Here is a 23948-nt window from a genome sequence, read left to right as displayed (position 1 = left end):
TCCTACAGACTTTCTGCTCTACACCTCTGTGGCTACATCACCTAAGTCTGATATGTATTTTCCTTATTCAGTTATATTTTCTTTTTTCCATTGCTAGTTATCTTGATTAAGAGTTTAGAATTTTTTAGATTTCCAAAGTGTATTTTTTTTAACCTTTAAAAAAAATCCTTCAATTTCTTTTTAAAATTAATCAGAGAGTGTTATCTTTTGGATAGTTTCTTTAAAATATGATGAGACTTGTAGCTGAAGATGTAGTGATTTTCTTTACATGTGCTTGAAAAAATGTCCACTCTCTAACTGCTAGACACATGGTTTGTTAAAGCAAGCTGGTCACTTTTGCTTTTCAGATCTTCTGTATTGTCAGTGATTTGTCTGTTTATTAACTACTGAGAAATTTTTATTAAAATCCCCCTATCCAGTTATGGGTTTGTCAATTAGTCTTATAATTCTCTAAAAAATCTGCCATATATTTTGAGGCCCTGTTAGTAAGTGTACAAATTTAGAATTATATTCCTGGTGACTTGTTCTTTTTATCATTAGAAAGTAACCATGTTTATTCTTAACAACAGGGCCTTAGAAATCTATCGTATCTGATGTTAATATGGTTTTCCCTATATTTTGGTTAGAATTCATCTCAAATACCTGTATTCCACCTCTTTACTTTCAACTTTTATATCTCTATGTTTTGGTTTGTCTACTGCGAATCACCACAGTAAAATTCACTTTTAAAATAGAAATTGAGTCAGACAGTCTCTGATGGGCAGGTTTGGTTTTAAGATTATACTGTTTTCTACTGCTATCTCGATTAATTTCTACCACCTTATTTTGCATTTTCTACTTTAATTTTTTTTCTCTGTGCTTCTTGTTTTCTCCCCCTTTCCCTTATATTGGATCGACAGTTTCCTTATTCCACTGTAGTTCTTTTGTTATGCTGGAGTTACACATCTTATTCATATTCTTGTAATGGTTACCTTAAAATTTGGCATGCATGTTTTGCTTTCACCAATTCTGGTAAATTCTTGGGTTATTTCCTCTTCCAACACTTCTGGTCCCCTTTCTGTTTTCTCCTAGCTTCTCTGCTACATTTTCATGTCACCTCCTTATCTCAATTTATAACTTCAGTTACTTCCATCACTTTATCTTTGTTCAAACTTTCTAATTTTTCTTTCTTTCTTTTTTTTTTTTGGTGTACATTTTTACAAAAAAAAAGTTTAATACCAATGCCACTGCAGGACACTTAGGGTAATTCAGAAAGTAGTTCTTCAAAGGTTCAAACATTTCTATCTAATTTTTCTTGATCTACCTACCACATCAAGTTAAGTGATTCTCTATCAGCTGTGCCAAATTTGCTATTTTTAATAATTTTATTTTACATTTGCAGATTTTCCCTATTTCTTTAAAAAGATGTCTTATTGTCCATAGTGTTTTGTTCCTTTATATTCCTGACTCTTTTACATCACTAATTGTTTTTAATACACTTAGAAGTGCTCTCTAAAGATCTTTCTGTTTGAAGTTCTTGAGGCTCTAGTTCTGCTGTTTGTTCTATATGCTGACTTGTTCACGTGGACCCAGACTCTCCTCACTTTGTAACTTTGGGGTTTTTTAAAAACTCATTTTCAGTGGGGCTTTCACGTTAATTTCCCAGCTTGGGGAAATCCCCCAGCAAGCTGGCAATACAAACTCAAATCCCAAAGACACCAGAGGTGACAACTTCTCAGGACGGATTCCCCTCCACTCCCCTCACGTGCAGAACGTGGCTCAAACTACTTTCCTAGTGGCCTACCTGGGAGAGTGGGTCGATTATTTTGTTTTCCAGTTCACCTTTTCACTAAAGAGTTCCACGGAAACATCAGCTTCCTGCCGGGGCGCAAGGCTTTGCTCCTGTTCTGTGTGACCACTGCTTCCAGCCCACCCACCTCTCACCCAGATCCTCGGGTAGCACGGAGTCTCACTTTGTATCCAGCACCCAGTTCTAGGTGTTTGGTTCTAGGGAATTTTTTAGGTTACCTAGTTCAGCCTGACCTTTATTTCTCGGCAATATATTAATCTCTAGCTACTAAATTAACAAAGGTCTTAAAAAAACAACAACAAAAAAACAGTCAAACTCAGTGATAGCCAAAGTGCAGGAACATGGGAGCGTCTATCCATTGGGGGGGTCAGAGCATACACTGTTATATTTTTTTCTGGAATAAAATTTGGAAATATTCAAAATTCAAGTGCATTCTTTTTGATACAGTAATTATACTCACAAGCATTTATCATAGTGAAATTATCATGGAAGTATACAAATACTTTAATTTAGCTATCAAACTATCACAGCTTTGCTGAAGATGATAAAAAGAATTCTAACAACCTGTCAAACATAATTAGTTAAATACACTGTTGGATTCACCTGAGGATACAATAGGGAGCTTTTAACACTGTCATAGAATATAGAGTGGTTATAAAAACTGCAATATATTTACCAAATTTCATCTAATCCAAGACTCTGGTCATAATATGTATCATTACTTTAAGTAACACTAAGAAAATGCTGCCAATTAAAATCTGACACAGTGCGTTCTTAGATGGAATTTTTATATTGACTGACTAAAAGATTAGTGGTTTAGACTTAAAAAGATTTATCACAACGTTCTTGTAAGCAAATAAGGAAAAGCTGAGAGCAGGCCAGAGCCCGTAGCCCACGGTGGGGTTTTCTTTCTAATCTGCTCCCATCCTGAGCTTGCTTGATATTAAAAGGTTTTGTCCTTTCCGGCCATACTCTTCAAATGGTCCTTAATGGTTTGCAGGCTAAGAACGAGGGGGCAGGTAACGAGGAGCACCTGCCCAACCACGGAGCCATGCGCCCACTAAGGGCGCACTCAGCCCTGGAGTCAGTGAACGTGGTGTGGTACGTGCATAGATCGATACAGAAAGATGTTAAAAAGATCACAGTAAGTGAAAAACACAACTTCGAAATGAGCATTTTAGTATGGTTCCTTTGGACATGTAGATAAAGTTTATGTATCTGTCCAGACATTAATAGTCATTACTTTGGGAGAGCAGGGCTAGCAAGGGTTTTAAAAAACTTTTAACTACAGAATTCTTTCTTCTTCACAAAGTATTCTTTGTGCCCAGAACACACACTGACCCCACCATTACTTCCTTTCAGCCTCACCTCCTCAAAGAGGACCTGGAAACAATGCAAGGAACCCTGGGCGTCACAGAACAGACTACAAGGCAAAATTTTAACTGGGGGGGGGGGGGGGGTGGGAGGGAAAGCCCTTAAAAGCTCTTTTAAAATTTCTACCCGGAGTTTAACGTTCATTCCCAAATTAGCATCACCCTCACCATTATCCAACCAGGCATGGAAAACACGAGACAGTGCTGACTAGAGACAGCAGTGGATAGGAGCCATCCTGCTTTGTAAAACGTAGGTTTCCTTTTATCAGCTTACATCTAAATTAGATGAAATAATGAAGAACTAATAATAAAAAGCAAGCGTGTTATGATCCACCCCTCCCAACCCACAGCAGCAACCGCTTTTAGCTCTTTCTTGATTTAGTTCTTGTTTTTCAGGCAAATATACACATCTTCAAATCATACGCCTGTATTGTCTTTTGACTAATTAAACTTTGCATGAGTTACTGAATTCCTGCCGACAGAAAACCTCTCTCGTGGCCACCCCCAACCCAATCCTGCCCCCGGCAGTGCCCATGTCACCGTGGAGCCTGCAGGAGTTGCCGCTGAAACTTCAGGTTCTACTTAAACTTTGGTTCTGCTATCAGTACCAACGTATCTAACCACATCTCTGTGGGATAGTAACTATAAACTTGAAAAAGTGTAAAAAGAACTGTCCGAAGGCACCAGAGAGCAACCAAAAGGTGGCTTACACTGCAGAGTATCCTCGTCTTGGAAGAAGGGAACAGCACAACCCAAGCCTATAGACCTAAGAAACAGGAAAATGAGACCCACTCTCAAGAGAAGAGATAGGCAACAGAGACCAACCTGGAGGTGACCTGTGCCCAAATTAGGAGACAAGGATTTTAAAGCAACTATTATAGCTTACTCAAGGACACAAAGAAAAACAGGCTCATAACAAATGAAAATTAATTGCAGTAAAAAACAAACTATGAAAAAAAAAAAACCCAAATAAAAATTCCAGAACTGAAATACATATTACCTAGAATAAGTTATTTAGTGGATCGGCTTGAGAGCAGAGTGGAAACGAAATAAGACTCATGAAGACAGACCAACAAAAATGATCAATTCTGAAGAAGAAAGAGGAAAAAAAGAAAAAAAAACTGCTGAAAACTAAAGGGGAGAAAAAATATTAAAAGTAGACTTGTAACATACAGCAAAAGAATATCACCACTACAAAGGCCAAATGACAGTGGAATATCATCTTTAAGTGTTGAAAGAAAAAAAGAAACCTATCAACCCCAAAATTCTTTATCCAGTGAAAATATTCCTCAAAAAGGAAGGCAAAATAAAGGTAATTTCAGATAAAATAAAACTTAGAGACTTCACATAGTACAGACTTAAATTCTAGGTAGAGAGGAATTGATATCAGGTTGAATCTTGGATCTTCAGAAAAGAATGAAGAGCATTAGAAATAGTAGATATTTGGGCAAATATAAAAGACAATTTTTCTTAATTCTTTAAAATACAAAGAATGATTTAAAACTAAAACTAAAATTTATAATATTGTCTTGTGGGTCTTGTAATATAAGATGTAATATAAAGGATGAGCTTGGGATAGTAAATGGAACACTGCAGTTACAAGGTTTCTATGTTTTCTGTGGTGTCATTCAATGTCAACTCTAAGTAGCATATTAAAAAAGAAATAAAAGGATACATATTGTACTCCCTAGAGCAATCACACACACGCACACACACACACACACACAGCAGAGGAATAGCTAAAAAAGCCAGCAGATATCTTAAAATGCAATTCTGAAAAATTTCAAATAATCCAAAAGAAGAGAGGAAAGCAGGAACAGAGAAATTTTTTTACAGGGCAGAAAAAATAATAAAATGGTAGGCCTAAAAACCAACCTATTAATACTTATAATAAATGTTAGTAGACTAAAACCTACAATCAAAAGGCAGAAATGATCAGAAGGGACAAAACAGCAAGACCTTTCAATATGCTGTTAGAAGAGACACAATTTAGATATAAAGACACAAATTGAAAGTAAATAGATGGAAAAAGATTATCATGCAAACACTAAGCATAAGAAGGCTGAAGACGCTATAACAATATCGGACAAAACAGACTTCAACAAAACAAAATATTACCAGAGAAAAGAGGGACATTGCATAATAATAAAAGGATCAGTTTACTAAAAAGACATAATCATAAATGTATGTTCTCCTAATAGCAGAGCTTCAAAATACATGAAGCAAAATCTGACAGAATTAAAGGGAGAAAAAGACAATTCCACAATCATAGGATAAGATTAAAAATCCCTCTCTCAGCGACTAGACCAAAGGCGGGGAAGGGGGGAAAGTAGTCGTGACACAGATGACCTGATTGACACTATCAATCACCTTCACCTAATTCTATACCCAGTGGATGCTAGTAAACTGTCTCTCTGAAAGAAAAAAAGAAAAAAGCCCTGACTGTAGCCTTAGCAGCTATCTGTGGGGTAAGACTCCCTCCATGGCAGATTTCAAGCTACCAACATGACATTACTGACTGGGAGTTGGGGAGAGATGTGCATAATCATCTCCCACAAGCCAACAGGCTCCTGCTCCAGTCTACACCCAACAAATTCACATTCTTTTCAACAGTACAGTGTATGCTCACCGAAGAGGCTATTTTCTGGGCCATCATGGCCCTCAATACATTTTAAAGGACTGAACTCATATAGAGTTTATTCTCTGACCAAAATGGAATTAGAAATCTGCAACAATAAGCTACCCTGGAAAACCTCTAATATTTCTAACTAAACAACACACTTCTATAAAACCCAAGGGTCAAAGAACAAATAACAAGACATAAATTGTTTTGAACTAAATGATAATGAAAATGCAACAAATCAAAATTTGTGGAATGAAGCTAAAGATCCTTACAAAGAAATTTGTACCTTCAAATACTTACACTAGAATAGGTGAAGACGACATTATTAAGATGACAATACTTATTATTAAGATGACAAATTGATCTACAGATTCAACACAATCCCTATCAGAATCCCAGCTGACTTCTTTGTAGGAAGTGACAAGCTGATTCTAAAATTCACATGGAATTGTGCAAGGGACCCAAAACAATCTTGAAAAAGAGCAAAGTTGAAGCCCTTACACTTCATGATTTCAAAACTTACTACAAAATTCCAGTAATCAAGACAGTGAGGTACTGGCATAAGATAGACACATATATCAATGGAACAGAATTGAGAATCTAGATATAAACCCATGTCTCTGTGGACAACTTATTTTTGACAAGGGTGCCAAGACCATTCAATGGGGGAAAAATGGTCTTTCAACAAATGGTGCTGGGACGACCATATAGTGACATGGAAATATATGAAGGGGGACCTTTACTTCACACCGTATATAAAAATTAACTGAAAATGGATCAAAGACCTAGAACTAAGAGCCAAAACTATAAAACTCTTAGAAGAAAACATAAAAATAAATCTTCATGACTTTGTACTTGTCAAGGGACTCATATATGACATCAAAAGCATGAGCAACCAAAGAAAAAAATGAACTGGATTTAATCAAAATTTAGAAGTTTTTCGTGTCAAAGAGCACAATCAAGAAAACGAAAAGACAATCCACAGACTGGGAGAAAACAATTTATCAATCATTTATCTGATAAACTATTTGAATATGTAAAAAACTCTTGCAACTCAATAATAAAACGACAACCCAATTAAAAAATGGGCAAAGGCTCTTAAGAGACATTTCTCTGAAGAATGTATAAAAATTGCCAATAGATACATCATTAGTCATCAGGGAAATGCAAATCCAAACCATAATGAGACACCACTTCATACCCATTAGGATGGCTAGAATCAAAAAAGTCAGATGATAACAAGTGCTAGTCAGGATGTGGAGAAACCGGAACCCTCACACACTGCTGGTGGGAAAGTAAAACGGTACTATCATCCACTTTGGAAAACATTCTGGCAGTTTTGCAAATGGTTAAACATAGACCTACCATCTGACCTAGAAATTCCACTCCTAGGTATCTAACCAAGAGAAATAAAAGCATATCCATACAGAAACCTGTACACAAATGTTTACAGCAGCACTATTCATGATAGGTATAAAGTGGAAATAACACAAATGTCCATTAATTGATGAATGGATAAACAAAATGTAATATATACAGTGGAATATTATTTGGCCATAAAAACAAATGAAGTAGTTATATATGCCACCACATGGATGAGGCTTGAAAACACAGTAAAGTGGAAGATGCCAGACACAAAACTAGTCTACTCAGTTTACTATAACACAATACCACAGACTGGGTGGCTTAAACAACAGAAGTTAATTTTCTCAGAGTTCTGGAGGCTAGAAGTGCGAGATCAAGGTGCCAGGGTTGGTTTCTGGTGAGGCCTCTCTTCCTGGCTTGCAGATGGCTGCCTTCTCCCTGTGTCCTTGGAGAGAGAGCTCTCTGGTATTTTTTCCTTTTCTTATAAGGACACCAATCCTATAGGATCAGGGCCCTACCTTATATGACCTCATTTAATCTTATTTCCCTAAAGGTCCCATCTAAATACTATACAACTGGGGTTAGGGCTTCAACATATGAATTTTGGGGGGCGTACACTTCAGTCCACATATTATATGATTACATTACATAAAACATTCAGAACAGACAAATCTATAGACCGAAAGTAGATCAGCAGGGAGGCGGGGGACTAAGGGAGTAATAGCTAAAGGGTACAAGGTTTCTTTCTGAGATGATGAAAATGTTCTAAAATGTGATGATTGAACATATCTGTGAATATACTGAAAACCACTGAAATGCACATTTTAAATGGATGAATTGTATGGCATGTGAATGTATCTCAATAAAACTGCTATTAAAAAATATTCAATGTAATCCCAATTGTAATCCAGAAACTTTTAGGGTAGAAATTGACAAGCTGACAATAAAATTTATAGAGAAATGCAAAGGACCTAGAATAGTCAAAAATCTTGGGGTAGGAGAACAAAGTTGGAAGACCTATACTACCTGACTTCAAGAGTTTTCATACATACAGTAATTAAGAAATTACAAAAAATGAAAACACCAACCAATAATCCCACACGAATATAGATGTAAACATACTGCACAAAATAGAAACAAATCAAATTAGCAGTACGTCATTCCTTTAGGATGGATACATACCAGTGAAACAGAATTCTAGAAATGGAACCTACTTATATTGTGACTTAGTTTTAACGAAGACACCAAAGCAACACACTGGGGGAAACGAATGATGCTGGAATAACTGGAGAACCACGTGGGGGAAAGATTAACCTCAAGCCCTACCTCACACCACACACAAAAGTTAACTCAAGATGGATCACAGACCTAAATGTAAAAGCCCAAACCGTAAAGCTTCAAGAGGAAAACACAGTATCTTTGTCATCTAGGCAAAGGTTTCTTTTAGGTCACAGAGCATGATAACTGTAAAAGAAAATAAAACAAATAAATTAGGTTTCCTCAAAATAAAAACAAGCTGCTCACTCAAAGGCACCATTAAGAACAGGAATAGCAAGCCTCAAACTGGGAGAAAATAGTAGCAAGACATATCTGATAAAATGCTGGCATCCTAAATATATAAAGAACTCATACAACTCAACAATAAAAAGGATATTAATCCAAAAATTAAAAAAAAAAAAAGAAAAGCAAAAGACTCAGATACTTTACAAAAGACGACATACAAATGGTCAACTAGCATATGAGAAGGACTCAACATCATTCATCACTAGGGAAATGCAAATTAAAACCAGGAGATACCACAACACTCCCACAAGAATGGCTGAAATTAAAGAGAATGACATTCCGAGCAGATGTTGGCAAAACTGTGGGACAACTAGAACTCAGAAGCATTGCTCACATGAATTCAAAATGATACAGCCACTTTGGAAAAATAGTTGGCTAGTTTCTTATAAAGTTAAACATACTATTACCATACATTCCAGCAATCCCACTGCTATGTGTTTATCCAAGAGATATAAAAGATCTCCACTTAGATGTTCATAGTAGTTTTATTCATTATAGCCAAAAACTGGAAACAGCCCAGGTGTCTGTCATTAGAAGAATGAATTAAGAAACTGTCGTATTCATACAATGGAATATTACTCAGCAAAAAAAAAAAGGGGGGGTAGGGAAACTACTGCTACTTACGATAACATGGATAAATCTCAAAAATATCGAGTGAAAGCAGCCTTACATGAAGTGGTACACACTTCATACTTTCCTTTAGATGAACTTCTAGGACAGGCCAAACTAATCTACGGTGGTTGCCCTGGGGGAGGCCAGGATTAACTGGGAAGCATTAAGGAACTTTCTGTGGGGGTGATTATGCCCTGTATCTTGGTAGGGCTTTGGGTTACTTGGGCAAATGTGTTAGTCAAAATTTACCCACTGGAAACTATAAACAAATATCAAACTCCAATGATGTACATGCCTAAGCATTTAGGGATAAGTGTATTGATGTCTAGAGCTTACTCTGAAATGAAATAAAATGGATGGATGGATACGGGGATTCAGGATAGACAGATATGTAATTAAGCAAGTTCAGTTAAATGGGTCTTCACTCTAAAATTCTTTTGACTTCTTTGTATGTTTGAAGTTTTTTATAATAAAAGGTTGAGGGACTTCCCTGGTGGTGCAGTGGTTAAGAATCTGCCTGCCAATGCAGGGGACACGGGTTTGAGCCCTGGGCCGGGAAGATCCCACATGCCGCGGAGCAACTGAGCCCGTGCGCCACAACTACTGAGCCTGCGCTCTAGAGCTCGCGAGCCGCAAGTACTGAAGCCCACGTGCTGCAACTACTGAAGCCCACACACCTAGAGCCCGTGCTCGGCAACAAGAGAAGCCACCGCAATGAGAAGCCCGCGCACCGCAACGAAGAGTAGCCCCTGCTCGCCGCAACTAGAGAAAGCCTGAGCAGCAACAAAAACCCAATGCAGCCAAAGAATAATAAATAAATAAATTTATAAAAAATAAATAAAAGGTTGAAAACTTCAAGACAGAAAATAACATATAACAACCTTCAAACCAAAACATAAAAAACACTTGAGCCTCTGATGTCATTTGCTAAAGACAATTAGACGTGCTTTATTACCTAAAATCAAAAGCAAAGATACAAAACCAGTCATTCGTAAAACTACTGAACAAAATGCCTGTGTACCACTTTGGTCCTTTTATTAAGACTTACTGTAATAACGGTGCTCCCGGCTAATTACATTGTGATAGGCTAATCACCTAAGACAGGTGGTCAGACTCCAACTATTTCAATATTTGAGGCTGCTAAATCATGTTCATTTTCCTTAACTGAGCCTCTTCATAATGACAGGCTTAGGGCTTCTGATACGCCTTACATGCTACTCTTGGTAACTGAAGGCTGGGTTCCACTCAACACACTCATGGTCTTAATTCCGGCAGCAATTGCAACAGCTCCCCGGTCTTCTGGCTTCAGTTTAGACAGACTGCTCTCTAGACCCACTGGGCGACACTAATCCAGGAACTGCATCCTGTTCTCAAATTCAGTCCACAGGTTGCTGGGTATCTCTTAATTCTCTGTGCACAGAAATCGTGGGATCGATCTTTTCTTCCTTTATTATCTTGGGCACTAGAGATATAGCACCTTCAGTTCTGGGAAGTTACTTTCCACTCTCTATTAAAAATATTATAAATTCAAAAAAATCTTCTTCCCCCGTTTTCCTCTAGAATTCCTAACAGTCAGATATTAGGCCTCCTGGGTGACTTCTGTCTCCAAAGCTACTTGCCCTTTTATTTTACTTTTTACTGTCCTTCTACGTCTTCAATTGTTCTTCTTTTTAAAATCCCATTTCAAATTGTGAGTTCTTTTCTCATAGCATCCTGTTCCTAACTTACTGTCATAATGAGAAGCTTCTCATATCTGACAATGTTACTTTTTTAAAACATATTCTTCTTTTCCCTGTATTACCAGTTTCTTCCTGTTCCCTTTTATTCTTTGTGTGTGTATTCTGTTCTTTCATACTATTAATCCTTAGTACTCATAACGATAAGGTACTAAAAAACTGGAAACACCACTGGCCTGAGTGAGGGTGGTGGGCCACAGTTCTGAATGGCTCACCTTTCATGTCAATAAATGCATTTATTTTTCAGGGCTGTTCAATTTTTCCAGAGCACTGTTCTGTCTCTAGCATCCCCACCAGTATTCTGAATATATGGAATTAGGGACCAATCACGCTAAAGGCTAACTTTCTATCATAGCCACTGTTGTTGCTTCCTATTCATGACAACCTCTGCTAGGCCTCCTGTTCCCAAGTTTCTGCAGCGGTCCCATTCAATGTGTTCTAAATAGAAGCAACAAGTCTTCTGCTTGGGATGCAGACTCTTGACTACCATGTGTTCTATACCTGAGTAGAGGGAAATGACGGGCTTTTAATTTCACGGATTTTGAATCCATCCCTCACCTCCCGAGCACCGCCCAGTCTCACGCCTCCATCTTCTGCCAAACCGGAGCCTTCAGGCCCCAAGCTTCTCCAGTCCTGCAGGGCCAGTGGTGCTCTCGCCAGCATCCTCCTCTGGGGATGTACCCTCTAAAGCGAGGCTTCCTGTACCCTGGTGATCAGTACTGTGACTCTATCTGCTTTTCATTCTCCAAAAAAAAATTGTTAAATTCTTATCTATGATGTCTGTTTTCTTCCATTCTTTGTCTTCACTGATTTAAAAATTATTTTACTATCATTTTAGTGATGTCACAAATGAGAAAGTCAAAACATAAATTTCACCTTCAACCAGAAGCCCAGAAATTTGCTCCTTTTGTTTCCTGTTTCTACCCTAGTTCAGAACTTACACAACATCACACTTGGATTACTAAAACCAAGTTGGTCTTTCTGTGCTTTTGATCTCTTTCCTGTTTTAATCCCATTTGGTTTCCAGATTCATCCTCCTAAAGTCATTAATTATCAAGTCATATATCCATCTCTATGGACCTACAACACTTTAAAACAAACAAACAAACTCATTTACCTGGTTTTCAAGGTTCACCATAATCTGGAGTCATTCCTTATCAAAGTCAGTTAAACTAACTTGTGTAGCCATTCTTACAGCATCTATTCAAGCTGACCAGCATCGTGCTCTCTCAAAGTGCTACTTCCCACTCTCACCTTCATCTTTCTCCCTCCAGCAAAACTCTGCAAGACTTTCACCCCTTTGTTTCTCCTTATCTATACTCACCCTCTGAGGCCCACTTAACCTCTACTAGTTCTTGAAACTTTCCAACCTTGGAAGTGTCAAAATCCTTCTCCCTCCTCCTCTGAGCACCCCCTCTGTACTGACCATCATAATATACTTCCTAATTCATGGAACGAGACCATCAAATATTCCATCACACACACACATCCCCCCCCTCCACTTCATTAGGGCTTTGAGATAGCTTATGAGAAGACCTGAAACGTAATAGAAAAATAAAAAATACAAGCCCAAATAATATTTACAGAACACAAAAATTAGATAGGATACAGGACTTCCCTGGTGGCTCAGTGGTGAAGAATCCGCTTGCCAATGCAGGGGACACGGGTTCGAGCCCTGGCCCAGGAAGATCCCACATGCCGTGGAGCAACTAAGCCCGCGAGCCACAACTACTGAGCCTGCACTCTAGAGCCCGCGAGCCACAACTACTGAGCTCGTGTGCCACAACTACTGATGCCCACGCACCTAGAGCCCGTGCTCCGCAACAAGAGAAGCCACCGCAATGAGAAGCCCGCGCACCACAACGAAGGGTAGCCCCCGCTCGCCGCAACTAGAGAAAGCCCGCGCACAGCAAGGAAGACCCAATGCAGCCAAAAATAAATAAATAAATTTATTTTAAAAAGACAGGATACAAAATTATAGCGTCTAAGTCAGAATCCTAAAATTTACTTAAATAACCATGCATTATTAGAAATGAACATATTTCACATCTGGAGGGCTACCTGCCAAAACTAATTCCAGTTTCAGAGTATTTATCTTCCGCATTTCTAATAGCATTTAATTAACAGAACTAACTGTTAAGGCAATTCCTACTCCTGACTAAAGTACAAATATTATCAAAGGAATCAAGGAAAAATGAATTTTCCTATTGTCTCTAACAAAGACGTCTGTTTCCAGAGCACACAAGAACAATTACAAGTGCTCAGATATAAGCTAAAAATGGTATCACGACGGGACCATTTCTCACACTCACGGGGAGGATTCAGAGCAAGTGCTCTGCAAAGACTGATGACCAGGGAACCATCACAGGTACGTGTTTACTTACACTCGGGAAATGGTGTTAAAGGTTATTTCTAAGTTACATACAAACACTCGTTTTCTGTATGATGTATGTGTGTGTAGATAACACTCAGACAGATGTACCCAAGACAGCAATGCAGGGACTGCCCGGGGGGTGAGAGACATGAACGACACGTGGATGAAAGAACTCGTACTTTTCACTGTGTGTCCTTTTAAGCTTCTAGATTTTACCACAGGATTGTCTGTCTAAAAAACAAAAATTATTAAAAAGCCCCCAAATGGGTAGCTGTGTCTGACTGTGGAAGACTTCAGCCCGAAGCCCGGCTAGTCCTCATAGAAGATGCTGGCCTGGGGGCCCATGCTGGCTGTTTTCCTGAAGAGGAAACAGACACAAAGTTTATCGGGAAGACACCAACCGGTGGATGCTTGTGAGGGAGTTGTGAACGCCTTTCACAAAAGAACGGCACCAGCTGCGCTCTGAGCCCAGGCTGCGTCAGCAGAAAGGCGAGACCCACGGCCTCCCACCCAGACAGACCCACGGAGCTTTAATGACGTGCAACCTTCACTTTGTAGTATTTTTTCTTGGCTTTAAATCAACTGTGTGGGGAAATGTTATCAGAAAAGGAAAAAGCAGAGTCCTAATGTGCATCGGAAGCTGCAGGGAGGGGACTTCCCTGATGGCGCAGTGGTTAAGAATCCGCCTGCCAACGCAGGGGACACGGGTTCGAGCCCTGGTCTGGGAAGATCCCACATGCCGCGGAGCAACGAAGCCCGTGTGCCACAACTACTGAGCCTGTGCTCTAGAGCCTGCGAGCCACAACTACTGAGCCTGTGCTCTAGAGCCCGCGAGTCACAACTACTGAGCCTGCGTGCCGCAACTACTGAGCCCCGGTGCCGAGAGCCCGTGCTCCGCAACAAGAGAAGCCACCGTGATGAGAAGCCCGTGCACCGCAATGAAGAGTAGCCCCCGCTCACCGCAACTAGAGAAAGCCCGCGTGCAGCAACGAAGACCCAACGCAACCAAAAAAAAAATAAAAAAATTTTTTTAATTAAAAAAAAAAAGAAGCTGCAGGGAGAAGTCGTCTGTGCAGGGGACCGGCCCTCCACACACATCACTGGTACGTCCCGCGTGTCACCTGGACGGGGAGGACCATCCAGGCCTGAGAGGGCTCTGGAAGGGGCGTGGCCCGCGATTGCTGGGGGTGGTTCATTCCACTGCGGGAAACCACTGACCTCAGGTTTCTGGCTGAAGCGGGGGCTCCTCCTGCAGCCCCCCGCCACCCTCCAAGTCCACCTGTACCACCCGCCCTTCCAACATGGGCAGCTGTGTGTCAGCAAGTCATTGACTCTAAGTGATGACTGTAAAAACTCAGTAAATATGACTCAGATTTAAAAGTAAAATGGTCAGGTCTAAAATGATTTTTAAAGCAAAAACAAAATAGAATACGAAGAAAAGTTAAATATGGCAATTAAGAGGAAATACGGGAAAAAAAAAACCCCAAGAGGTAAAAGTAAACTAAAAACCTAACAGGCAATTAAATAGAAGTTTCCTTCAGCAGTCACTGGGTTGGTTGTTTTACACTAGGTCAGCGAGAGCCTGACAAACCCACGTTATCTGACTTTTAAAACTTTGTGCTTGTTTTCAAAAGGTTCCCTGGAAGAGTTCCTTTGGCAACACGGGCAGAGGCGGGCAGTAAGTGGGACCCTAGGCAGACACCTGGGGTCTCTGTCTGCAGGCGGCCAGGATGGCACGGTGGCCTGGCAGCACTTGGCGTTCAAGAGCCGAGCCTGGTTCTGCCTCCGAAACGGGCCTACGACTCCTCCGTATCCTAGAACTGCTCCATCATTTGCCAAAACACACTTTTTGCATGATTGGTTGGGATAAGTCACCGCGAAAGGGGTCGGGTGACATGCAGCCATCTCCTGGGTGCCCGCCCCACCGCTGTCATCCCAGGTGCCGCGTGTGATGACACGCTGTCCCAGCTGTGCGGCCAAGGGAGCCTGAAAATGCTTTAGGATAAGGCAGATGCCCCCACTGTCTGTTACCACACAGCACCAGGCCGTCTACATAAAGTCAACACATCTGGGGAATCAATTTGTGACTTTTAGTTACTACCAAACTCAAGCCATTTTCATTTTCTAAAAGAAAAGTCAATTAAAGAAGCAAAACTAAACAGAACAGAACCACTTTCTACTACCACTTCTTATCCAACTGAACTTAGTGGAAATTTAAGCAATTACTTGTATTAAAATCATGTGGAAAGGCTCTGCACTGAAAGTTGTGTTGAAAATACTTCCCATCTTCGTGTCAGCAAACGTTCCGCCTGTACCCACTGGGAGGAGCGGCAGGCCTGCCCGCCATCCTGCACTGTCGTCTGTGAACTTATAGAAGGATCAAGTTCTCTCTAGGCTGTGGTGGGTACAGCTTTGAAAAGGAAAATCCCACAAGAAGCAAATACGTTCACATTTATTTCCAAGGCAGAGACTCCATGCAATGGACTATGATTAACTATAAAATTTGTCTTAGGGATTTTCCCTGGTGGCGCAGTGGTTGGGAGTCTGCCTGCCGATGCAGGGGACACGGGTTCGAGCCCTGATCTGGGAGGATCCCGCATGCCGCGGAGCGACTGGGCCCGTGAGCCACAACTACTGAGCCTGCGCGTCTGGAGCCTGTGCTCCGCAACAAGAGAGGCCGCGACAGTGAGAGGCCCGCGCACCGCGATGAAGAGTGGCCCCCGCTCGCCGCAACTAGAGAAAGCCCTTGCACAGAAACGAAGACCCAACACAGCCAAAAATAAAAAGAAATAAATAAATTTAAATAGCACTTGGCAAACAAAGAGAGGGAAGAAAAATATAGTTATAAAAAAAAATTTGTTTTAACAATGCTCAACGTGCTCTAAGTATACACACTATGAATCAGATTTAGAAGAAAAAAGCTGAACATACCATATTTATACTAATAAACCAAAAAAGTTGCTTCTAGAGACAACTATGCAATATAATTATTTCTGTGGGTTCTCTCTCAAAGATAGATACAATTTCTCAATCCCATAAACTATTTTAATAGTACGATGTCAGTAACGAAAGGTAGAATTTTGCAAGTAAGTATAATAACTAGGACCCATATTTGCATAAGGAAAACCAGCAAAAACTAAATAACTGTATTTTAAAATGCATGTTCTATACTGAAAATCTAGAAAGCACAGATCAGTTTTTTTTGTTTTAAATCATCTATAAGCCCAATACATACGGATAGCCGCTTTCGATACTACGGAAATCTTTTCAAAAGCAGAGAGGATGCCGTGAGGGTTCACAGCACACAGACCGCTTCCTACCCTGCTTTCCCCGTTACTACGAACATTATTACATGTCAGTGAATAGTCTTCAATGAATTTTTAATGGCTGTTTATGGCTATTTTATACCAAGTCCTTAATGTTGAAGGTTGAGGTTGTTTTCCGTTGTTTCCTATTATTAAAGTATTCCGAACAGCCTTGCACATACAATTTGGACACAACTATTTCCTTAGGACAGAGTTAAAAGTTAAAAAATCACCGGACCAAAGCACATTTTTATGTCTTTATATTTCTAAATTTCTCCAGAAAGATCATAGCAAACTAACACTCCCAACCTGACTGCAGGGGCTCCAGCTCCCTTCACTCTGGCCCACACTGGCTACGACCATTTCTTTAAAAATGTTTTCAACATGATAAGTTAAAAATTTTTTTAATTCTTCATTTCTTTAATAATTAAGAGGTTGAAAATTTTCCTATATGCTTACTGACCATTTGCATTTCCTCCTTCTGTGAACCAGTTACATCCTTCAGAACCATACTCTAAAAGTACGGACATATATATGTATGAACAGTGGCATACATTTGGAAAAAATACTTCTGTACATTTAGGTTTATTTGCTGTAAGCCATGCTCATTAGGTGAGCAAAATCAGATGAATGTAAGACTCCTGAATAAAAAGTATACAAGATGAAAAATGTCCAAATACCTTCACTGCATGGACACGGACCATCATTCATCTACCGTGAAAACAATTTGTGACTCTTTCTGTTTGATTCGCTTTTCTACAAGACTGAGTTTCTATAAAGGAAAGAGAACTCTGGAGCAGGCAGGCCAAGAAGAAAGGCCGCCACCTGGAATAGTGGCCCTGCATCCACAGCTCCTGCAGGGGAGCCTGCGACCTGAGCGTAGTGACGGCGGCAGTGACACGACGGCCCAGCTGGCAGGGGATGAGCTGCAGCAGGCCCGGCACATCCTGGCGTGTCAACCCTGCAAGGCCTACGTTGCAGGCTGCCGGGGGCCCAGCAGACTCGCCTGGGTGAAAAAGTGCCCCAGCCCCGGTGATGGTGGACTTTGTCACAGAGTATCGGGACAGAGATTAACTGAATTCTGAATGCACTTGTGTTACAACTTACTGAGAGGTGCAGTCAAGGCTAGGAAACAGGAACGTGATCCTTAGTGTACTGGTCCGGGAAAAAGAACTTGGCTAAGAAAACAGAATAGACTAATTCAGCTCACAGCGCTACAGGGAGAGAAACAGCCACGTTTAAGTTTCTGAGAGCTAACGCAGGCAGAGAGAAAAAAAGAGAAAGACATCAACATGGAAGTTTAAACTGACTCCAAGGGAAGCTACAATTATGATTTGAGGTGAATAACGACTTCAGAACAAAAGAATTTTGACCTGGAAGTGAGAAGCAGGTGGACCTGGGGCCTAGCAAAACCAACAAACTTAACCAGGTGGCCTGATGTCTAGACTAGACTAGACCAGACCGGCTGCTCTCGGTTATGCCACAGGGGTCCCCTCGTCACGCTGCACTCCATTCACCAACATCTGCCTGCGAGTCAGGACCCAGGCCTGCTCTCTGAGCTGGGCATGGCACCGGGAACATACCGGTGTCAAGAAACTGAAAAGGAAACTTCATTACCTATTTCAAGTTCAAGAGAAAGGAAACCTACTATTATTTACCCACCGGCAGAGAATGTACTCCTATATTTTACTGCAAAAAAAAGAAAAAAGAAAAAGAAAAAAAAGTTGCTGCATTGTAACTCTACGTACCTAAGGCGTCATAGAAAATCAGAACTGAATATAAGTGCTGCACAGACATACAGCGGGGAGCAAGAGCTTCAGGCTAAACTTTAGAAGAAAAAGGAAATGTTTGTGAAATGGCCAGAAACAAAGTTAATTGAACTAGATCTTTCTGACTGTAGATGCTCTGGGACTTTTTTTTTTTCTTCTTTCCCCAAGTTCCCTTCTCTTTCCTTTGCCATTTTGAGTTGAAAAATCAAGAAAAATGTTTATGCTGTATAATAACCCACCTTCTTGTTATATAGCACCAATAAATGCCAGAGGTTCCTAAAAGCTCAAAGAGTATCTGTTTCACATCCAGAAGTAGGTTATTTTTCTCTAGAAAACATGTCACGTGGTTCTCCAGGATGAACGAAGGGTTAAAAATCTAGCTATTTAGCTACTGGCTACAGTTATGGGGAAAGGATCCCTCATTTTTCTCTCAGGCAGTTTCCGTCTCCTCCGGTTCTGACCCACTCTCCCTCACCAGCTCCTGCTAATAAGGCCAGGACTCTGAAGGGTGACACTACAGCAGGGAGATGCACAGTCTGCTCCTTCTTCCTGGGACCGACAGTACCTCCCAGCCTGAAACACAACCCCACAATCCAAAGTGTTAAATCATCTGTCACTGGAGACCGGCCTGGGGGAGATTATTTTAAAGGGCAATGCAGTTAAGCGGTTACATGGGAGGCTGAACATACACCCGAAAGAGAAAACTTTTAAAAATAGTGTTATGTAAACTGAGGCTGGGATAAAACTGCGGTAGGGCGACACACAGTTTCCAAAAATACTGTATGTTAAATAACTGAAATGGAAGTGTAGATGTGTTCTAGAAAACTGTGTCAGATGACTCAACGTCTTCTACTTAGGAAAATAACACTGATGTTAAAAATGCAGGTAAAGGGGGGAATAAAATTTTATGATTTTCAGTAATTAAATTAATAAATGCAAATAGACATTCTGTTTCATCTGTATCCTAAAAGTTAATAATTAAGAGTTGATCAAAGCCTCTTCTTTGGAACTTCGTAAGAAAAATATAGAAAATACTTTGCGAACAGTGATTCATTCACATACAAAATCTGAAGGCCATGTAGTGAGTGGATAAAGGCAGTTTCTAGATTCAGGCTACTAAGAATTTTAGACAGGCATCATCACTGCCCAATGCTCGCTATAACAACTAGGCAGGTTACTTGCGTTTTGGAGATCAGGTTTCTGACAGCACTAGAGGAGGGCTACTACCACCAACCCCCGTGGGTGATATAAGCCTTAAATAACACGTAGATGGTTCTTAGCACAATGTCTGACACACAGGACTCAAATGGTAGCTCTGATTTCATAGATATTATTTCATAATATCTAAAGAATTAAAGTCAGATGCTTGTGTAGACTCAGTTCAGACTCTCCACTCTTATTAAATATATGCAGTTATTATTTTCTCAGACAAAACTGGAAGGATAATACTCAATACTCAAATTGGAAGGATAATACTCAAATAATACTCAATTTAAGAGTAGTAGTATTCCTAAAAAAAATTAAAATTGAAGGTATCAGAACTAAAAATTATAATTATTTGTAGAATAAAAGAATTTAGTAATTGCAGCAAGCAGACAAGTCTCTACTTTCTCAGAGTTCTAAGAGCAAAACATTTGATTGGGCTAAGGACCAACCTGAGCTGGTCAAAAATTACAACTAATAAACTCCCCAGAGACAAACCAGCAGCTAAATTTCCATGATGTCTACACTAGTGCTCCCCTGTTGTTTGCACACCAGGAATCCAACTAAGTGCCTTATCGTCTCACAACTGGAATCACCAGCTTTATATCTCTTACAAGAATTTAAAAAACAACTACAACAACAACGATCATACCTAGCAAGCCACAACCCTCTTGAGTGGGTCAACATCCTCTCATTTGCAAAGGTTCTACTGTCCTTAAAAGTTTTCTACATATCACGACCCAGCAGTTCCACTCCTGCATATATATCTAAGAGAATTAAAAACACATGTCCACACAGAAACTCATATACAATATTCATAATAGCCAAAAAGCAGAAACAACCCAGATATCCATTACTGATGGATAAACAAAATATGGAATATGCATTCAACTCAGACGTAAAAAGGAATGATGTGCTGACACGTGCTACAAGGATGAAGCCTGAAGACATTATGCTAAGCGAAAGAAGCCAATCACAAAGGCCAGACACTGTGTGATTCCATTTATGTGAAATGTCCAGAACAGGCAAATTCACAGAGACAGAAAGTAGGTTAGCAGTTGCCAGGACCTGGGGGAGGACAGAATGGGAAGTGACTGCTAATATGGGTACAGAGTTTCTTTGGGGTGGGGGTGGGGGGGCAGGACGGTGATGAAATACTCTAAATTTAGACAGCGGTTACGCTTGCACAACATGGGACTATACTAAAAACTGCTGCATTGTACACTTAAAAAGGGGTGAGTTTTTTGGGTATGTGAATTATATTTCACTAAAGCTGTTTTTTTTTAAAAAATATATATATATATATTTTTTTTTAAATCTGTTAATTTTATTTATTTATTTATTTATTTTTGACTATGTTGGGTCTTCGTTTCTGTGCGAGGGATTCCTCCAGTTGTGGCAAGCGGGGGCCACTCTTCATCGCGGTGCGCGGGCCTCTCACTATCGTGGCCTCTCTTGTTGCGGAGCACAGGCTCAGTAATCGTGGCTCACGGGCCCAGTTGCTCCGCGGCATGTGGGATCTTCCCAGACCAGGGCTCGAACCCGTGTCCCCTGCATTAGCAGGCAGATTCTCAACCACTGTGCCACCAGGGAAGCCCCTAAAGCTGTTTTTTAAAAAGTATTCTACAGTGTAAGTATATACACATTTATGAATATCTGTACATACCTACAGTAAGGTTTAAATGTAGAGATAGACATATAGTTTCATATCTATTTAAATTAATGTTAATTTTTTCAGATTATCAAACATTAGCATAGTTGAGGGCATACTGGAATATCGCATAACCAAGTTTGACAATCACTGATACATATTAAAGATTTACTTAAATCTCCACTGAACTGGCAACCTGCTCTTTGGTGAGTTAGCTTAAACTGCAACTTCTTGTATTTGAACGGAATCAAGAAACTCTACAAGTTAAATAGTATGTCTTGGAGTACAGGCGTCCCTCGATACCTGTGGGGGACAGGTTCCAGGAACCCTCCGCGCCAACAATACCAAAACCCGCGGATGCTCAAGTTCCTTATGTAAAGTGGCTCACACAGGTGGAGTTCCGCATCTGCGGATCAGGAGGGCCGACTGCATACAAAAGACAACATATCCTTCATAGCACACAGCGGTCCCCTGCACCCATCGTGGACCACATAACAGTGAGTGCAACACTTGAACGCATTATTTGTAAAACAAGGCCATAACAGCACAACTTTTGCTCTATGTGGTGACCCTTTAGACGGGACTCAGCAAACCTGTCCCATAAAGGACCAGACAGTAAACACACAGCTTTGTGGATCAGACCGTTTCTGATGCAAGCTATTCCACTCTGCCCCCATAGCATGAAGGCAGCCCCGCACAACATAGAAACCAATGCTCCCCGGCTTTAACCAGCGTTGTCCAGCAGAACTTCCTGCAATGATAAAAGTAGTCTATTACCTACTGAGCACTTGAAAACACGGCTACCACGACTAATGATTTCAAATGTAAACAGCCACGTGCCGCTACAGGCTGCTGTCCTGAACAGCACTGCTTTAGACTACCAAGTAGCCAATTTCACCTCTGCTCAAAACAAAGAAGAGTAAATGAGTTAACTTTTAAAGCAAAAGACGAGTCCTATATTACAGGATGAACTGGAAGAGAAGACGTGACGTAAAATTTCTAACAACTCACAGATCAGACCAGTAAATAATCAAAATCCTAAGCAAATCAATCACAGCTCAAGCAGGAGGATACGTGTAGAGTTCCATGTATCTGGATTTCGCCATACTTTGTCTGGTATACACTTGCTGGATTCCAGCTCTGAGGTCGTCCCAGATCTGGTCAAGGCCAATCTGCTTCAGTCCATGGGGATTCTGACTCCTGTTGGATGACATTGTTGAGTAATATTCTGAAGTCGTCCAGTGCAGCAATCCTTATTCAAGGTACAGCTACTTCTCCATTAGATGAAAATATACAGTATCATTCCAAATCTATTCACAGCAGTTCAGAAAGGACGTCCTTTAAAGGCAGAGAATGAAATCTCATTGCAGGCAAACCTGAAGAAGAAATAAAGGGAACTAATTAATCCTTTTTCAACATCCTGCGTTGGGGTGGGAGCGGGGGTGGGATAGGATGCCTGCCGCACGACAGAAATAGTCTGCAGGCCTCAGGAGGTACCACTCTAATCCAGAGAGGGTTTCTCTGTGTGGAAACACACTCATATTACATGGTCTGTGTGTGCTTACGGAGACGCTTAGTTCAAAATCATTATGACTATTAGTGCTCACAAGAAAAGCTGGGTAAAACGGACACAGCACAACCAACATGTTACTTTGCAGGCCTTCTAAAGGTATCAAAACTTAAACTATATTACTTGACCTACGTAACAGTTAGAAAGACAAACTCAAAGGAAAAAAGGCAAAGGAAATTTCCAGAAAGAGAAACAAAAATAGCTAGTACAAAAAGCCAAACATTCAATCTCACTAGTTACCTGCGAATTTAAAACACTTTTCACTTAGCATCTGGCGAAATGCAGACGTTGTTGAGGCTGAAGGTGAGGGGAAATGGTCACTCGGCCCCACTCCCCCGCCACCTTTTTGGTGCCGCGCCTGGCGGCTCGTGGGATCTTAGTTCCCCGCAATTAGGGATTGAACCTGGGCCCTGGCCGTGAAAGTGCCGAGTCCTAACCACTGGACCGTCAGTGAATGCCTGGTCACTCCCGTCTCAGAAGGGAATTGGGCAAGAATTACCAAAATTTAAAATGTTCCCTGAATTTAGGGAGACCCGGGTTTGAAGCTCAGCTCCATACCTACAAATATGTGGTCTTGGGCAAGTTACTTAACTTCTCACTGCTCTAAGCCTCAATTTCCCAGCCTGCAAAATGGGGGCAAATCTATTTAACACATAGTAAACACGTGACAAGTGGTAATGGCTATTATTTCTAAGTGTATGAAGCTACTGCAAAATACAACTTATAATGCCTCAGGATTATGGATCCACAGATAAAGAACTTCAGCTATCCAATATTGTGTTAAGTCAGTACTTCCCAATACAAAACATTACAGACATACTTTAAGGATTGTCTATGTACATCACATCAAAATGTGGAGGTTTTTAAACAAGTATTTCTGGTGCAAAACTAGGAAACACTGAATTATTTTAATGGCTCCAAAAAATAATTGTTGGGAGGTAAATGGTATCTGGAACAGGAAGAATGGGTTGTCAAAGTCTGCAAGGGATTCAGTGCATCCTGCATCTTCAGCGGC

General features: G+C 40.5%; 1 protein-coding gene across 4 annotated transcripts in view; it reads right to left on the bottom strand.

Annotated features, from left to right (window-relative positions):
* Positions 1-23948, bottom strand: part of CUL1 (cullin 1) — a 109779-nt gene that overhangs the window by 46352 nt on the left and 39479 nt on the right. For all 4 annotated transcript variants that reach the window (XM_068549616.1, XM_068549615.1, XM_068549613.1 and 1 more), the window contains exon 2: positions 22438-22739. In XM_068549616.1, the coding sequence (XP_068405717.1) occupies positions 22438-22577 (140 nt within the window). In that variant the 5' untranslated portion in view covers positions 22578-22739. The remainder of the gene's footprint in view (positions 1-22437; positions 22740-23948) is intronic.

Source organism: Eschrichtius robustus, chromosome 8, assembly GCF_028021215.1.
Source record: "Eschrichtius robustus isolate mEscRob2 chromosome 8, mEscRob2.pri, whole genome shotgun sequence".
NCBI classification, from domain to species: Eukaryota; Metazoa; Chordata; class Mammalia; order Artiodactyla; family Eschrichtiidae; genus Eschrichtius; species Eschrichtius robustus.
The sequence above is the reverse complement of the archived record's forward strand: the minus strand, read 5'-3'. Positions and strand labels throughout refer to the sequence as shown.